At 36.8% G+C, this 15,000-nt stretch overlaps 1 protein-coding gene across 1 annotated transcript in view; it reads left to right on the plus strand.

Moving 5' to 3' along the window:
• The window catches only part of LOC138030087 (hemicentin-1-like), a 35,982-nt gene that overhangs the window by 11,885 nt on the left and 9,097 nt on the right, over positions 1 to 15,000 (plus strand). Inside the window, exons 3-13 of the mRNA XM_068877946.1 lie at positions 1,374 to 1,628; positions 3,184 to 3,429; positions 4,405 to 4,659; positions 5,667 to 5,912; positions 6,898 to 7,164; positions 8,296 to 8,541; positions 9,558 to 9,818; positions 10,202 to 10,447; positions 11,137 to 11,397; positions 12,461 to 12,706; positions 12,802 to 13,062. Coding sequence (XP_068734047.1) covers positions 1,374 to 1,628; positions 3,184 to 3,429; positions 4,405 to 4,659; positions 5,667 to 5,912; positions 6,898 to 7,164; positions 8,296 to 8,541; positions 9,558 to 9,818; positions 10,202 to 10,447; positions 11,137 to 11,397; positions 12,461 to 12,706; positions 12,802 to 13,062 — 2,790 coding nt within the window. The remainder of the gene's footprint in view (positions 1 to 1,373; positions 1,629 to 3,183; positions 3,430 to 4,404; positions 4,660 to 5,666; positions 5,913 to 6,897; positions 7,165 to 8,295; positions 8,542 to 9,557; positions 9,819 to 10,201; positions 10,448 to 11,136; positions 11,398 to 12,460; positions 12,707 to 12,801; positions 13,063 to 15,000) is intronic.

Consider the following 15,000-nt stretch of genomic DNA (forward strand, 5'->3'; position numbering starts at 1 on the left):
GTTCAGTAATCAGTTACAGGTATTACAGAGGCGCAAGAATCTAATTGATGTGAAAACTAAAATTAGATTGTACACAGTTTAACTTTTACCTGATTTAAATTACTGTTCAATTGTCTGGCACTTTTGTGTTAGGAGTAATTCTTTTAAACTCGAAGATCGTAACTACCGTGCTTTACGCTTCATATATAATAACCAACAAAACACGTATGAAGAACTATTGCAACGTGTCAATCACCCTACTCTGCGGTACAATAGAAGAAGACATAGTATCTTAGTTCTTGTATGATATAATGTCTTACATGGCGTAACCCCCGAATACATCTCTGAGCTGTTTACTTTTTGACATAATATTGAGTTAGATATTCTCTTTAATAGCTATACTCATGGACAAATTCTTTGGGACAATTCAGGGTATTATCTTTTAACTTACTTTTTATCAAATATTCTTGGTATTCACGTGACGTCATCAAAATTAAAAAATATGGAATTACCAATCATTTTGAGATTTTAGTTTATAATTAGTTAGTTATTACAACAGATGGGGGACTTAACATGTAACAAAGCAAGGTTGAATTTCTAAGCTTTTGCGTGACATACTATAAAAAAGTTGCGACCGAAAATGCTGTCACGTATCAGTACTGAATATGAAAAGGCCATCCATAGTTTGGTGCCAATGAAAATGTAAACTATGTTTCGTATCAAGATAATATAATGACGATGTTTAATGTTCTTGCTTTCACGGTTCCCGCTCCTGCATGGGCAATAATGTCTCAATGACGGCTCTAAAATCTCGTACAACTCTGTAACAACCTTGGCTGATGACGAAATAGAATTAAAAATTGAACGAGACTTACCTGTCAGTGGAAGGTTGATTTGGATTCTATGAGTCATCAGCCGGGAGTGTAGGAGTTGTACGCCATCCCGATTTAGCGTACTTTATGTTTATCCCCACCCTATTACTGCATTCTATGTTTTTTGTCATTGAGATCATTACTAAATACTAGCTCTAAAGCCTGACTCGAAGCATGCGCTGCACTCTATCTAATGGCCTATTATTAACACGTAAGCGAATGGTTTACTGAGTAATCATGGGAAGAGGCATTAATTTATATTTCTTCATATGTGCCATCTTCAAAACCACTGTAAAATGGTCTACTTCACCTTCCGTATACACACAATGTATACTACAGTAAGTGCATACTACAGTACATACTACAGTAAAACCGTGTTCTGGTAAATTGTTGTGCACAGAACATAATTGAATCCTCTCAAAGTACTCATGAACAGGGCACTGGCCTCTGAGCAATAACAATAATGATATTTATTTATGAAATTAATAATTAATACTATTATTGCTTGTTATTTTATTTTAGTCAAAGCAGAGATTGTTGGTTTTGTGGCAAATGCAACTACAGTCTGTCAGAATGATGTTGTCAGCTTTAACTGCTCCGCTGTTGGTAACCCTGCGGTAGATACATACCTGTTGTATGTGAATGGCGTCGTGATTGATAGCAACCGTTTTGGATATTGGCGCAGATCAATGACAACTGGAGGAGTGCTTAATTTCACATGTGTGGCAAATAATACGTTGGGATATGAAATGAGGACAGTAGCTGTTAATGTTAATGGTAAATGCAAAGCGTGCAAAATGCACAGATTTACTTTAGACGTGTAATGAAAAATAGCAAGGACTCTTAAAATGGTGATAATGGTAATGATATCATTGGAAGCAAAAAGGTTTAGCTGCAACTGGAGGGACAATGATACAGATAAAAGCTTCAACTGAGGACGTTTCCTTATACAGCTCTAGAAAAAATAATGTTTATCTCTAATTAAGCAGTGGAGCAGTGGGATGGGTTTTCCCTCCAAATTTACTTTTGGGACTCCCTGGAACTACTTTAAGCTACGGAAGAGGCCGACGGAAAAAAAAAAGAAAAAACAAAAACAAAAAAACAAACATGATAGGGGTCCCAAGGATAGTATTTGAAATTCCAGGAAGAAAATGTAATCTTTATGGGACACAGTAGTATGGTATATAGGCAACCAAAAATAAAGCAACGCATCTTTTATTTCATTATTTTTAGTTACAATTACTTAATCTAAAAGGGAACTTTCTAAGCACTTGGGTATTTCTTTCATAAACTCAGTTTGGAGGATACCCTGGCAAGTTGTGCTAACTTCAATACTTTTTTTCAAAAAAGAAAACAAAGTCAAATGACATATTAAAATTTGGAAGTAACCTCTGTAGCAACGTCGATTAAGCGCCTATTCAGGTAAGAGCTAAGACTTTATTTTTTCATCTTCTACTTTCAAGGATGTCAATTCGTTCAGCCAGGCTGTGAGAAATCCTTAGTGGACTACCTTGGAAAGTTAACTTTCTTGTACATTATCACCAAAAATGTTATTACTCTGCTGTGGCAAAGGCATAAATAAACAACTTTGATAAATTTCTAAAATTCAGAGCAAATACAATAGTTTTAACAAATTGAATCGCTCGCCATGTGCCGTTTCGTTATTAACAAGGAAACGTTCCCTTCAATAAAGATGAGGCACTGGACCTCCCTTTCTAGGGGCTGCCCATCAACAAGGTCACGCGATTGCGACTGCGCATTTTGTAGGTTACTGATGAAGTGCAAGCGATTCTAACAAACGTTTTGAAGGTGTACGTTATTTGCTCTGAATTTCAGAATTGATTTATATTCAATCTCAGGCTAAAACATGCTCAGTGTGTGCATACTGCTCAGACTTCATTCCTGTACATGTATAGTACACGAAGTCTGACATGATGCGAAGACATGAATATGAGTTTCTAAATTTATTAAACTGAAGTTTTGGTTTGTTATTTTTGCCAAAAGCCCCTTGGTTCACAATATGTACGATGTTGTTTGCAAGTGTAATGCATACTCTTGTCTCATTACTGAAAAATACTGAGTTTACGGTGATGATAATAATGATGCACATACAACATGATAATGTTTTAGAGGACGTTGAAAATGGATGATTTTTGGATGTTCTTTCAGTGTCTCTGACTTTACAGGAAATTAACCTATGTTGATGGTGATGACGATGCGCATTCAACATGACTCTTTTACTCCTACGTTAAGTTAATTACAGTAACATCGACTCAATCACCTAATGTTTTAGAGCACACTGAAAATGGATGGTTTTTGGCTGTTCTTTTAGTGTCTTCATTCATTGAACCAATTTCCAATGAGGTGATCAGCGAAGGAGTAAATTTGACTTTGTCATGTCATGCAACTGGTATCCCAGTACCAACTGTGTTTTGGGTCAAGACTAGTAATGGACAGCATACAAATGGAACTGAGTTAGTTTTCGGAAATATTAGCAGGAATGAATCTGGAGAATACAGATGCGAAGCATGGAATCCATGTGGCAATGCTTCAGAGTTTGCAACGATTGACGTACAGTGTAAGTCATCTGCGTCTATAAAAATAAACGTAATGTTAAAACAGTAAGAAGGTACCGGGAATAGACATTCATGATAAAAAGAAAAAAGGAAATTAAAGACTACATGTCAACATCTGATAGAAATTTTGCTTGCGTGATTCCTTTACTTAAACGTTTTTGTTTGATTTCGTCATTTTGAAGATCTTGTACTCCAATCATCTTGGGTGAGCAAACAATAAACCGATAGGTTGCTACCAATGATAGCACTGACCACAATATTATGATAAAGAAAGCATAAACACTAGAAAAATTCTTTACAAATTTGTGATTTTTTAAAAAAAGGAGTTGACTTAACAAGCCTCGCTTGGTTCTAATTTTAAGTTGTGGTGAATTGTATAAATCCAAAGAGCGACTATGAAGATGACTTTCGCTCAGATTGTCAAACCGTCATCAGTTCCTTCATGTGGCCCTGTGATTTTTTTCTTCAGATATAGCTGTTTTGACATGTTAGGTAAGAAGTCGCTGCAACATGTACCAGAGAGTGGTCACTGCATGTGTGGGCTACAAAGAGATGCATGCTCTTTCGGAGCACACACACAGTGATTTAACTTCGGGTGAGGGGAATTAGTGAACTACTGTAATGTTCTTTTGATTCTGTCAATTAATATTGGCATTTCAGCGAATGGCTCACTGAGGAATCACAGGAAGAGGCATTAATTTGTATTTATTCATATGTGGAACTTTCAAAATCACTGTAAAAAGATCTATTGCACCTTACGAATACATACATCTACAGTACATGCTTAATCCATACTGTAGTGACATTCTGGGAAATTTGTCACACAACATAATTACATTGAATTCCCTCACAGTACTTATAAACCAGCGGCATTGGACTTTAAGCGATAACAATAATGGTGTTATTAATACTAATCATAATGTTACTCTTACTCTTTTTGTGTTGCGACATTGTAAAATTTGTTGATTTCATTTTAGTCAAAGCAGAGATTGTTGATTTTGTGGCAATTCCAACAAGTGTCTGTAAGAATGATGTTGTCACCTTCAACTGCTCAGCTGTTGGTAATCCTGCGGTACATACTTACCTTTTGTATGTAAATGGCGTCTTGAATGATAGCAACCGTTTTGGATATTGGAGCCGAGCAATGACAACTGGAGGAGTGCATAATTTCACATGTGTGGCAAATAATACGTTTGGAACAGACAGGAGGACAGTAGATGTTACTGTTAATGGTAAATGCAAAGCTTGCATTGTGAGGAGTTACTTTAGTAGCAATAATGATAAATACCGAGGACCCTGAAAATTGGTTCATTATAACACATTGCGAGGTTTTGGAATCAACCAATTTGTTCGTCAATACACTGTGACTTGATTTAAATAATATAAAATATAAGGAATTGCCTGCACCTACTGTACCACAGTAAGTGTTAACTTCCTTGTACATTGGACTAACTTGGGAAGTTAGGTGTAACTTCTTTGAGCATTATTACCAAAAATAGTGGGAAGACATTAAATTTAAATTTACGTTGAAGCAATTCTAAAACTCAGAGCAAAAATATTTTAATATTTAAATCGCTCACCATAGCATGTTTCTTTTAAACAAAGAAAGCGTTTGGTTCAAAAAAAAAAAAAATCATTCAATAAAGATGAGAGACTGAACCTTCCTGGAGCTCTGTCTTGGGCTGCCCAACAAGGAGTTCACATGGTTGCATTTGATCATAATTATTTTTGTACATGGCTGATGAAGTCTGAGCGAGTCCAACAAAACTTTGCAATGTTTGCGTTAGTTGCTCTAAACTTCAGGATTGATTTATCTTCAATGGTGCATTTCTAGGTTTAAAACATGCACAGTCTCTGTACTCTGCTCAGATTTCGCTTCTGTATATCTATATAGTATGACATGCTGTAAAGGCATTATTATTATTATTATTATTATTATTATTATTATTATTATTATTATTATTATTATTATTATTATTATTATTTCTAAATTCAAGCTTTTAGTTTGACTGTTTTGTCAACAACTTCGTGGCCCATATAATGTAGTTTAGGAGTGTGATGAATACTGTGGTTTCATTACGCACTGACTTTACAGGAAATTAACCTATGTTGATGGTGATGACGATGCGCATTCAACATGACTCTTTTACTCCTACGTTAAGTTAATTACAATAACATGTAACATGCTGTAATGTTTTAGGGCACACTGAAAATGGATGGTTTTTGGCTGTTCTTTTAGTGTCTTCATTCATTGAACCAATTTCGAATGAGGTGATCACCGAAGGAGGAAATTTGACTTTGTCATGTCAAGCAACTGGTATTCCCCCACCAACTGTGGTTTGGGGCAAGATTAGTAATGGACTGCTGATACACGGAAATGAGTTAGTTTTCCGAAATGTTAGCAGGCGTGAAGCTGGAGAATACAGATGTGAGGCAAGCAATCCATGTGGCAATGCTACAGAGTCTGCGATAATTGATGTACAGTGTAAGTCATCTTCGTCTATTTAAAGAGGCTCAAACCAGTTCAGGAGGCTCAGCTGTTTGAATTAACGACAGTGTATGTTAGGATACCATATGAAACACCAATAAGTGGTAAACAAGATGCATTCATTAATGTGACGTAATAGAAATTCGGTGACCCTATTTTTTTTTTTTATTGCTGGAGACTAATTATCGCGCTAAGATAAAACTCCCTGCAAAGTCTAAAAAATTCACTGTGGCAGATTCATAGCCACCTTTACAATTGGAAAAATTAAGGTGGCTCTGAATCCGTTAAAGAAAATTTTTGAAAAGTTTGCACAGAGTTCCATCTTAGCCTGCTAATCACATTTTAGCAATGAAAAATGGGGGTCACCTTGAGCGTTTTTGAGACATAAGCGCTTAAACCCCAAATATAGGGCATTAATATGTGCATCTTCTTATAAAGCAATTTTTGAGGTTTCTTATGGTACCATAACGTTGCCGTCAAGTGAAACACTGTTGTTGAGTTAACAAACATCATCCTTAAAGTAATTGTAATGAACTTAATTAGTACGGTAAGAAAGTACTAGTAATAGACACAGAAAACCACAAGTCTAAATCTGGTAGAACTTTTGCCCGTTAGATTGATTTTACTCAAACTTTTTTGTTTGATTTCTTTATAATTAACATCTTGCGCTGCAATAATCATGGGTAAACACGCAGTAAGCTGATAAGTTGCTGCGGGATAGCACCGACCAAAATAGAACACTGGAAAAATATGGTCAAATCTGTGAATTTTCGGAGAAAAGTTGACATATTAAACTTTGATTGTTATAATTTTAAGACGTCACAAAAAATGATTTTTTTCTCAGGTTGTTCAAATGTTGGGCAAATGTCATCCTGTAGCTAAACAGCCCCATTCGACCGGACGATTATACTTCGTGAACCTAATTATGATAAATTATTTTAAGTTGTGTAGTCAGAGAACTGTACTTTGGTTTTTATCGTAGACCCACCAGAGGGAATTCAGTTGCATGTTAGTGAAGATGAAGTCTGTAATGGAACGACCATCTCTTTCAATTGCTCAGCTGAAACGGCGAACCCCATGGAACTAAATTATCGGCTCTATGAGAATAACGTTATGATAGGTATCAATACCAGCACTGGAGTTTGGGACAAAAGAATGACCGTTGGAGGAGTATTTATCTATAGGTGCATAGTGAGCAACAGTGTTGGGACAGCTTTGAGCTCAGCTATGTCTGTTTATAATGTCAACGGTAAGCAAAGATAGTTTGGAATGTGTGAAAAGATGTAGATGAAATACCAGATAGCTGATACAGATCAATATAGTGCATAGATGTAATTATACGTCTTACACCATTAATTTACAATAATTTACAGTGAACTACAGTAAGTAGGACGTCTAAGTTGTACAATTCACCGGTTTCAATAAGTACTGACAGCCGTCAAAATGTGCCGGCTACATCGTACAGCGTACATCGTACCAAAATTTGTCGCATCGATAAAGTTCCCAAAAAAATCTTTCCAACTGTGCTCTGCGCGCCTGAGCTCCGCTATTAATTTCACATTAGTTAGCTTGGAGTAATTCCCGGCATTTAGTACATGTGTACTGCAAGTGTCCATTTTATTTTTCCTAATGTTAAAGGCCCACCATCAGCCGACAGGCATTGCGAGCCGTGAAACAATTTTCGTTCATGAAAATCCCGTCAAAGCTGGAATTCACCCAATCAAATCGCTACGATAAGCAATGCGTTTGAAGGTGGGCCTTTAAGGTTTTTCATTTCCAACATCAGGTGCCGTCCTACACGTATATCTAAAAAAATAACATGGGGGACAAATTAGTCCTTAATTTTGGGGGGACATTTCAGGTCAATTTATAATTTCGCATGTGAGATTACAATGTTGTCATGACAACTTTTCCTCCAGTGCCGAAATGGCGTCCAGGTTTGAAAATTAAGAGATTATTTCTCACTTATGATATAAATAGCTAGTTAAATGGTATACTCGTGAAACTAGATTTTGTCAAAAATCAAATAATTAGTTTATTTTGGACAAAACGCCCTTGAAATTATTCCCTAATTTTACTCGTCACCATTTGATTACCTGTACTAATTTTCAGATGTGGTCGAAGAACACTTTGCATACAGTACATTTTACACACACATTGATTACTGCAGGAAACGTTGGTTGGAAGGACCATGAAATTTCATTAATTTTGAAGACATAGTATTATTGCTAAAAATGTAATGGCAATTACAGTTTAGCTCCACGTCATAACAATTATGAAGTAAAACATCATCTGTGTTGTTCAATATAAGTTTTCAATAACGTTGTGTGTAAAGTTGCACTGTAAAAAGGAACTTTTGAGTTCCGTGTTTGATTTCCAGGGTCGTCATCTATCCAAACTATTTCTGACAAAGTTATACAAGAGGGCAGCAATGTGACTCTTTTCTGCAATGCATCTGGCATTCCTGAACCAATTGTTTCTTGGATAAATGTCCGCAATGACCAGCGCACACGTGGGAGGGTGTTGGCATTTGAAAATATTACTAGATACCAAGCTGGAGAATACAGATGCGAAGCAAGTAATCCATGCAGGAATGCCACGGAATCTGCAACCATTGATGTGCACTGTAAGCTATTTCTCCGTTTGTGTGGTACTTTGTTTAGCTCATTGCAAATTGATGGATTATCTAATGGTCTTTGCTTAATTTTAGAGACTTTGATTATGCTTTGTGGTAGAAAGGAAGAAGGTACTGGTTTTTCATGGCAACGAGCAGGGGGAGGGATACTTGTTGAAATGGTCATATTAATATTATCTCTTCATCTTCCTTTTATTATCTTTATTTTATCTTTACCGTATTTATGGAATTAGGAAGTATTTTAGTAGATAAGCTGCAGAATCGTTACTTGCATTCAGTAATAGCTTATTCGTATGGTCTCCCGACTTCTTCTATCGTGAATTCCAAGTTGTGGTGAATGCTGCAGCCAGGTTGATTACAGTACCACCTAGATTTTGCCATACCACACATTTGCTTTGCCATCTTCATGGGCTTCTTGTAAGTTATCGTATCAAGTTTTAGATTTTTCTCCTGACATTTTTAAGTGTTTGTACGGTCAAGACCCCAGTTACTTAAATGACTTCATCACTATTAGAAGGCAATCTAGGTACTCCTTAAGATCTAATGAGTCTGTATTGGTCGTCCCAAATGGTATTAAGTCTCGTCCTACGCTTGGTGTTCGTGTATTCCAGTCAGCTGCAGCCAGTCCTTGAAAATCATCCTGCTATATGTAATGTTAAGACATTGGACGCTTTTAAAAGCTCAACTTGTAAAATTAGTTTTAAGTTGTCTTATTGCTATAATTGTAGTGGAGGGGGAGGGGGAAACTTTAATCAATGCACAAAGAAAGGAGCGAAATGTGAGTAATTGAGAACTGAACTACTAAATATTTGGAAAAAAATGCAAAATGAAGGGTACTATTTAGTATTTTTAACTTATTTACTGCCTTCGCTGTTTTTGTGTCTGTTAAGTAAGAGACTGGCTACAGGCCACTTCTATGTAACTAAGAGCACTGTTATAGGTCCGGGTAATTAAGAGCCATTTATTTAATGTACAGTACTTCAAGTTAACTTTGCCTCTCATTGTAGTTGAACCAGAGATAATCCAGCTGGTACCCAGTGAAACAACAGCGTGCCTTGGAGATTCTATCACGTTTAACTGCTCTGCTAACAGTAACCCTGCTGTCCATACATATCGACTGTATGTAAATGGAATCATGGTGAATGAAACCAGCACAACAGGAGTTTGGAACAGAATAATGACAACTAGAGGAGAGTTTGTCTACAATTGCATGGTGAATAACTCTGTTGGAACAGCAATGAGCACAAATGTCACCATCACTGTCAATGGTAATGAAGTTACGTTTTCCAGGTTAATTCTGTGGTCTACGGTACACACTGTACTTGTAATTTCTTAAAACTCAATATAGCAGAAACCACTCCAGCTAAAGGTGATTGACATAAACGTCTTCCGTGTAGCATGAATCTCGCTTTGCGTGAAAGCAAAAGTTACATAATGCTAGAAAACCTCTGTGCCCTCAATGTCAAAATTCGATGCCTTTTAGTACGGTATTTCAATGGTGCCAAATTTGAGTGCTTCAGGCTCTGTCATCATGCAATCAATGTTCTTAATGCAAAAGCTGTATCTTTACTTGAACTGTTGCTTTCTATACCTCATGTACTTTACTGTGATCAAGGTCTAATGCTAATCTCTTATGCTGTTATGCTTACAGTTCCTTCAGTCATCCAGCCGATAGACAATGAAGTGATAATTGAAGGTGGGAATGTGACCTTGACTTGCAATGCATCAGGCTTTCCTACACCTACTGTTTCCTGGGTCAAGACCAGCAATGGACAACTCACTAATGGGACTGAGTTGGTGCTCACAAGTATCAGTAGAGATCAAGCTGGAGAATACAGATGTGAAGCTAGTAATCTATGTAACACTGCCACAGAGCTGGCAACAGTTGATGTGCAGTGTAAGTTTCTTAAAATACAATTATGTGTCAGGTGTTCTAGGACAAAAGGCATTGCTACTTTGAAAAGTGCACTTGCCTACATTGTATGGCTTGTGCAATTTGTTTTTCTATTGAGTGTACATTATCAACACAACAGAAGGTCACGGTTTCTGATCGGTCAATGACAATAGAGTGCAATACGGAAGAAGCGATGAAGTACGGTAATTTTGTCCAGTATACAATAAAAAGTCATATGATCTTGCTTGTGCACTTCATCTTTTATGGTCGTTTGTGATGTTTTGGAAGTTCTCAAGCCTATCATGGCTCGTACAATTCTGCGTACGTTCAAAACATCACATGTGCCCATAAATCACAAGCATGAAAAGCAGCCTTTAGAGGTGACGTATAATGGTTTTTGTATGAAGTAGGGTTGGGCAAATCCACCTGCATTTCTGGAGAAGCTGAGCTCAGTTACTGTTACAGTAGTAATTTCTAGTGACAGCTTTGGAAAGGCCATGGTAAGAAATGATTCATTTTGGAACAAAAGTCGGTCGAAAATGCAACGCCATTGCAGTTGGTTGTGCCCTTTTGCTTTTTAATGGTTACGTACATGTAGCTGTGGAAACCTTTAGTTGTCAAGGCTGTTTTTAAGACAATAATGTTTTTACAAAAACAAAACAATCCTGTTTATAATTTGTCTTTCATTTTAGTCAAACCAGAGATGGTTGTATTAGATCCAAGCGCAACAACAGTCTGCCGTGGAGATATCATAGTGTTCAGCTGCTTAGCTTACAGCAACCCTCAAGTGCATACCTATGAGTTGTATGTAAATGGAACTATGGTCAATGAAATCGGCAGAATGGGAATTTGGAACATAACAATGGCAACTGGAGGAGTATTTGACTACAAATGCATGGTCAACAACACTATCGGAACAGCAATGAGCATGAATGTGTCTGTTACCGTCAATGGTAAAAAAAATGCTTTCAAAGCAAAGCTACTCTGTCTTATCTTAATTACAAGTTGTCTTAATTTTGTAAATAAATTTAGAGGGGGTTGTGTCGCATTGTTTTTGGGTGTTTCAGGGAAATCTATAATAGTTAATCACACGTTTAATGGTCGAAATGGTAATGTGGAATTCCTTCACTGATAAAATTATCGTTACATCACAACCAAGGTGATACTGAGCAAAAACAACCCCTATCCAGGTGACTTGCTATCAACGTAAAAAAATGATTGGACCGAATTTTCTCAAGATGATCCATAATGCAACCCATTTCAATCCTGTCCAGTTGTGTCCATCTATGCTTTTATTTCCTTTTGCTTTAACTGTTTTAAGTAGTTAGTGCCATACATCATTTTGTGTGACATGGCCCTCTTAAGTCTTTGCTTTATAAACTCGTGTCTTATTTAATTTATAAGTTAAGTCTTATTTTATATTGTTTACTGGCACAGTGATGTTACCAATGGAAAGGGAAAAGTGGTCTTAAAGTAGAATATCAGGCTGTCTACATTTGGAAAATGTTTCCTTCAAGTAATCTCACCCAGGCTCTTAACAAAAGAAAGTCCAACTAACACTTCAACTAATCAAGACCAAGGAAAGTGCATGTAAAATAAAAGAACTGGATTGTACATGCTCTTTGCAATGGAATGTTGTCCTTACAGTGTACTTCCACTGTATTCATTCAAATGCAACGATGTACATCCACTGTCTTTACTCAAATGCAACGAGGAAGGGACCTGTACTCAGTCTTGTGAATAAGCACTGACGGCTGTTGAAAAGCGTCAGCTAATACACACACTCAACAGAGAAGTTGGCAACTTCTTCCTCAAAAATGAAGTAATAAAGAGAGATTCCGTCAGAGACTAAAATCATTTTGACAATGACAGCAGTCGGTTACTCTACTCAAGCTATACGCCAACTTCAAATTTTATTGAAACGTCTGTGTACCTGCACCCAAATTTTTTTGCATAAGTTGCATGTCCAGTTGTAGCTCATGTTTTCTTATTCACTTTTGTGCATTTTTTTTTCAGAGCCTTCATCCATCGACCCATTTACAAATAAGAAGATAATTGAAGGGGAAACCTTGACCATAATGTGTGTAGCAACTGGTACCCTGCCACTAACTGTATCTTGGGTCAAGACTAGTGATGAAGAGCGTACCAATGGAACAGAGTTGGTTTTCACATATATCAATAGGATTGAAGCAGGAGAATACAGATGTGAGGCAAGCAATCTATGTGGCAATGCTTCCGAGTCTGTAGAAATTGATGTGTTGTGTAAGTTGTCTTTTGAAACATATAGTGTATTTTGTTGACCTCATTTCTTTTTTCTTTTCTTTGAGATACTAAGTGATTGTTCTTGTTCATTTTAGTTGAACCAGAGATGGTCCTGTTATTTGCCAGCAAAGCAACAGTCTGCAATGGTTCTTCTGTCATCCTCGACTGTTCAGCTTATGGTAACCCTGTGGTCCATACGTATCACTTGTATGAAAATGGAAGCATGGTTGGGGAAATCAGCAGTACGGGAGTTTGGACCCGGACAATGTCCACTGGGGGAGAGTTTGTCTTCGCATGCATGGTTAATAACACTGTTGGAACAGCAAAGAGCCCAAATGTCTCTGTGATTGTCAATGGTAAATGCACAACCCTTTGTTGGCTTTCACATGATTTCCAGTGCAATCTGGAATGAATAAGCAAGAATATTTTTTTTAGAAAACGAACAAAAGTACGGGCCTCTGCAATTTGTAGTCTTTGTAAAAAATTGCTAGCAGTTACTTGTATTTATTTCAAATTGCACAGGAAAAACCATGTTATTACTTGCTATATACTTCTACATGAAAAGATTTTGAGATTAGATAGTTGTAATAATCAAAAGAAACTCACATGTGGGGGTTTCCTTATTTTTTTTAGTAGAAGGGTACCCGTTGTGGAGCATCCATTTCATGTTTTATGGTCGTTTGTGATGTTTTGGAAGTTCTCAAACCTATCATGGCTGGTACAATTCTGCGAATTTTCAAAAAAATCACTTGTGCCCATAAATCACAAAGTGACTTTACTTGATCCTGTTCATGATTTTGTATATTTATATTGGATAACCATTACTGAAATTATATAAAGAACTTAAAATTTGCACATTGTACTTAACAAACAAACTGACTATAGTGATTCTGGTTGGCAGTTAAGTCACAAGCATAAAAAGCAGCCTTTAGAGGTGACGTATAATGGTTTTTGTATGAAGTAGGGTTGGGCAAATGCACCTGCATTTGTGGAGAAGCTGAGCTCAGTTACTGTTACAGTAGTAATTTCTAGTGACAGCTTTTGAAAGGCCATGTTAAGAAATGATTCATTTTGGAACAAAAGTCGGTCGAAAATACAACACCATTGCAGTTGGTTGTGCCCTTTTGCTTTTTAATTGTTATGTACATGTAGCTGTGGAAACCTTCAATTGTCAAGGCTGTTTTTATGACGGTAATGTTCTTTACATTTTCTTTATGTTCTTTTTTGTTCTTTATCTACAAGCGCACAATACAAACCAACAGATTCCCATAAATACTTAATGCATTCGTCCTCGCATCCACAAAACGTGTAAAAAATGCCATCCCATTCTCCCAATTTCTGAGACTAAGGTGCCTCTGTAGTAATGAGTCCGACTTTAACAGCAACTGCGAGGAAATGTTCCAGTTTTTCAAAAAAACGTGGCTACAATGACTCCGCTCACTGTCACCACAGGCAAACATCGTGCCGAAGAAATCGATCGAGAAACCGCACTGCAAACGTCACTCAACGAAGAAACTAACACAATTCCATTGCATGACAATTTGCGAACTATCCTTACACCACAGGAACACAGAAAGCCACAAAAATCTGGAACAAAAATTCATTTTTCAACTAGCTACACTCTATCCTCTCGGAATCAATGAACGCCTCTCATTCCATTAATGTATTCACAAATCTATGTTACCATATTTCCACCAATGGCAAAGCTCCTCCATACCTTTAAAAAAAACAACAACAACACCCACAATTCCTCTATTCACTCTGACGAAGGGCCAACGCTCGAAACGTCAGGTTTCCAAATCGTTCACTGTGGTAATTCGACCTTTATCAACAAGTTTGATAAAACCAAATTTTCAAAGGTTTTCTGTCTTATTTTAATTATAAGTTAAGTCTTACTTATGTAAGTTAATTTGGAGGGGCTATTTCACATTATTTTAGGGTGTTTCAGGGAAATCTATAGTTAATCCCAAGTTTGATAGTCGAAAAGGGTACTGTGGAATTCCTTTACTGATAAAATTGTCGTTACATCACAAACAAAATGATTCTGAGCAAAAACGAACCTTATCCGGGCGACTTGCCATAAACTTGAAAAATGTTGTGCCAAATACAACCACTTTCAATCTTGTCCAGTTGTGTTTATCTATGCTTCTCTTTGCTTGTGCTATATTTCCTTTGTTGTTTAACAGTTAAAATAGGTATTGCGATGTCTTTTTCTACTTTTTGGGAATTTTGGGTGTCATGAAATTAAACCATTTTGCGTGATATAGCCCCTTTAAGTCTTCCCTTTATAAAGT

This window comes from Montipora capricornis, chromosome 13 (genome assembly GCF_036669925.1).
Source record: "Montipora capricornis isolate CH-2021 chromosome 13, ASM3666992v2, whole genome shotgun sequence".
Classification (NCBI taxonomy): Eukaryota; Metazoa; Cnidaria; class Anthozoa; order Scleractinia; family Acroporidae; genus Montipora; species Montipora capricornis.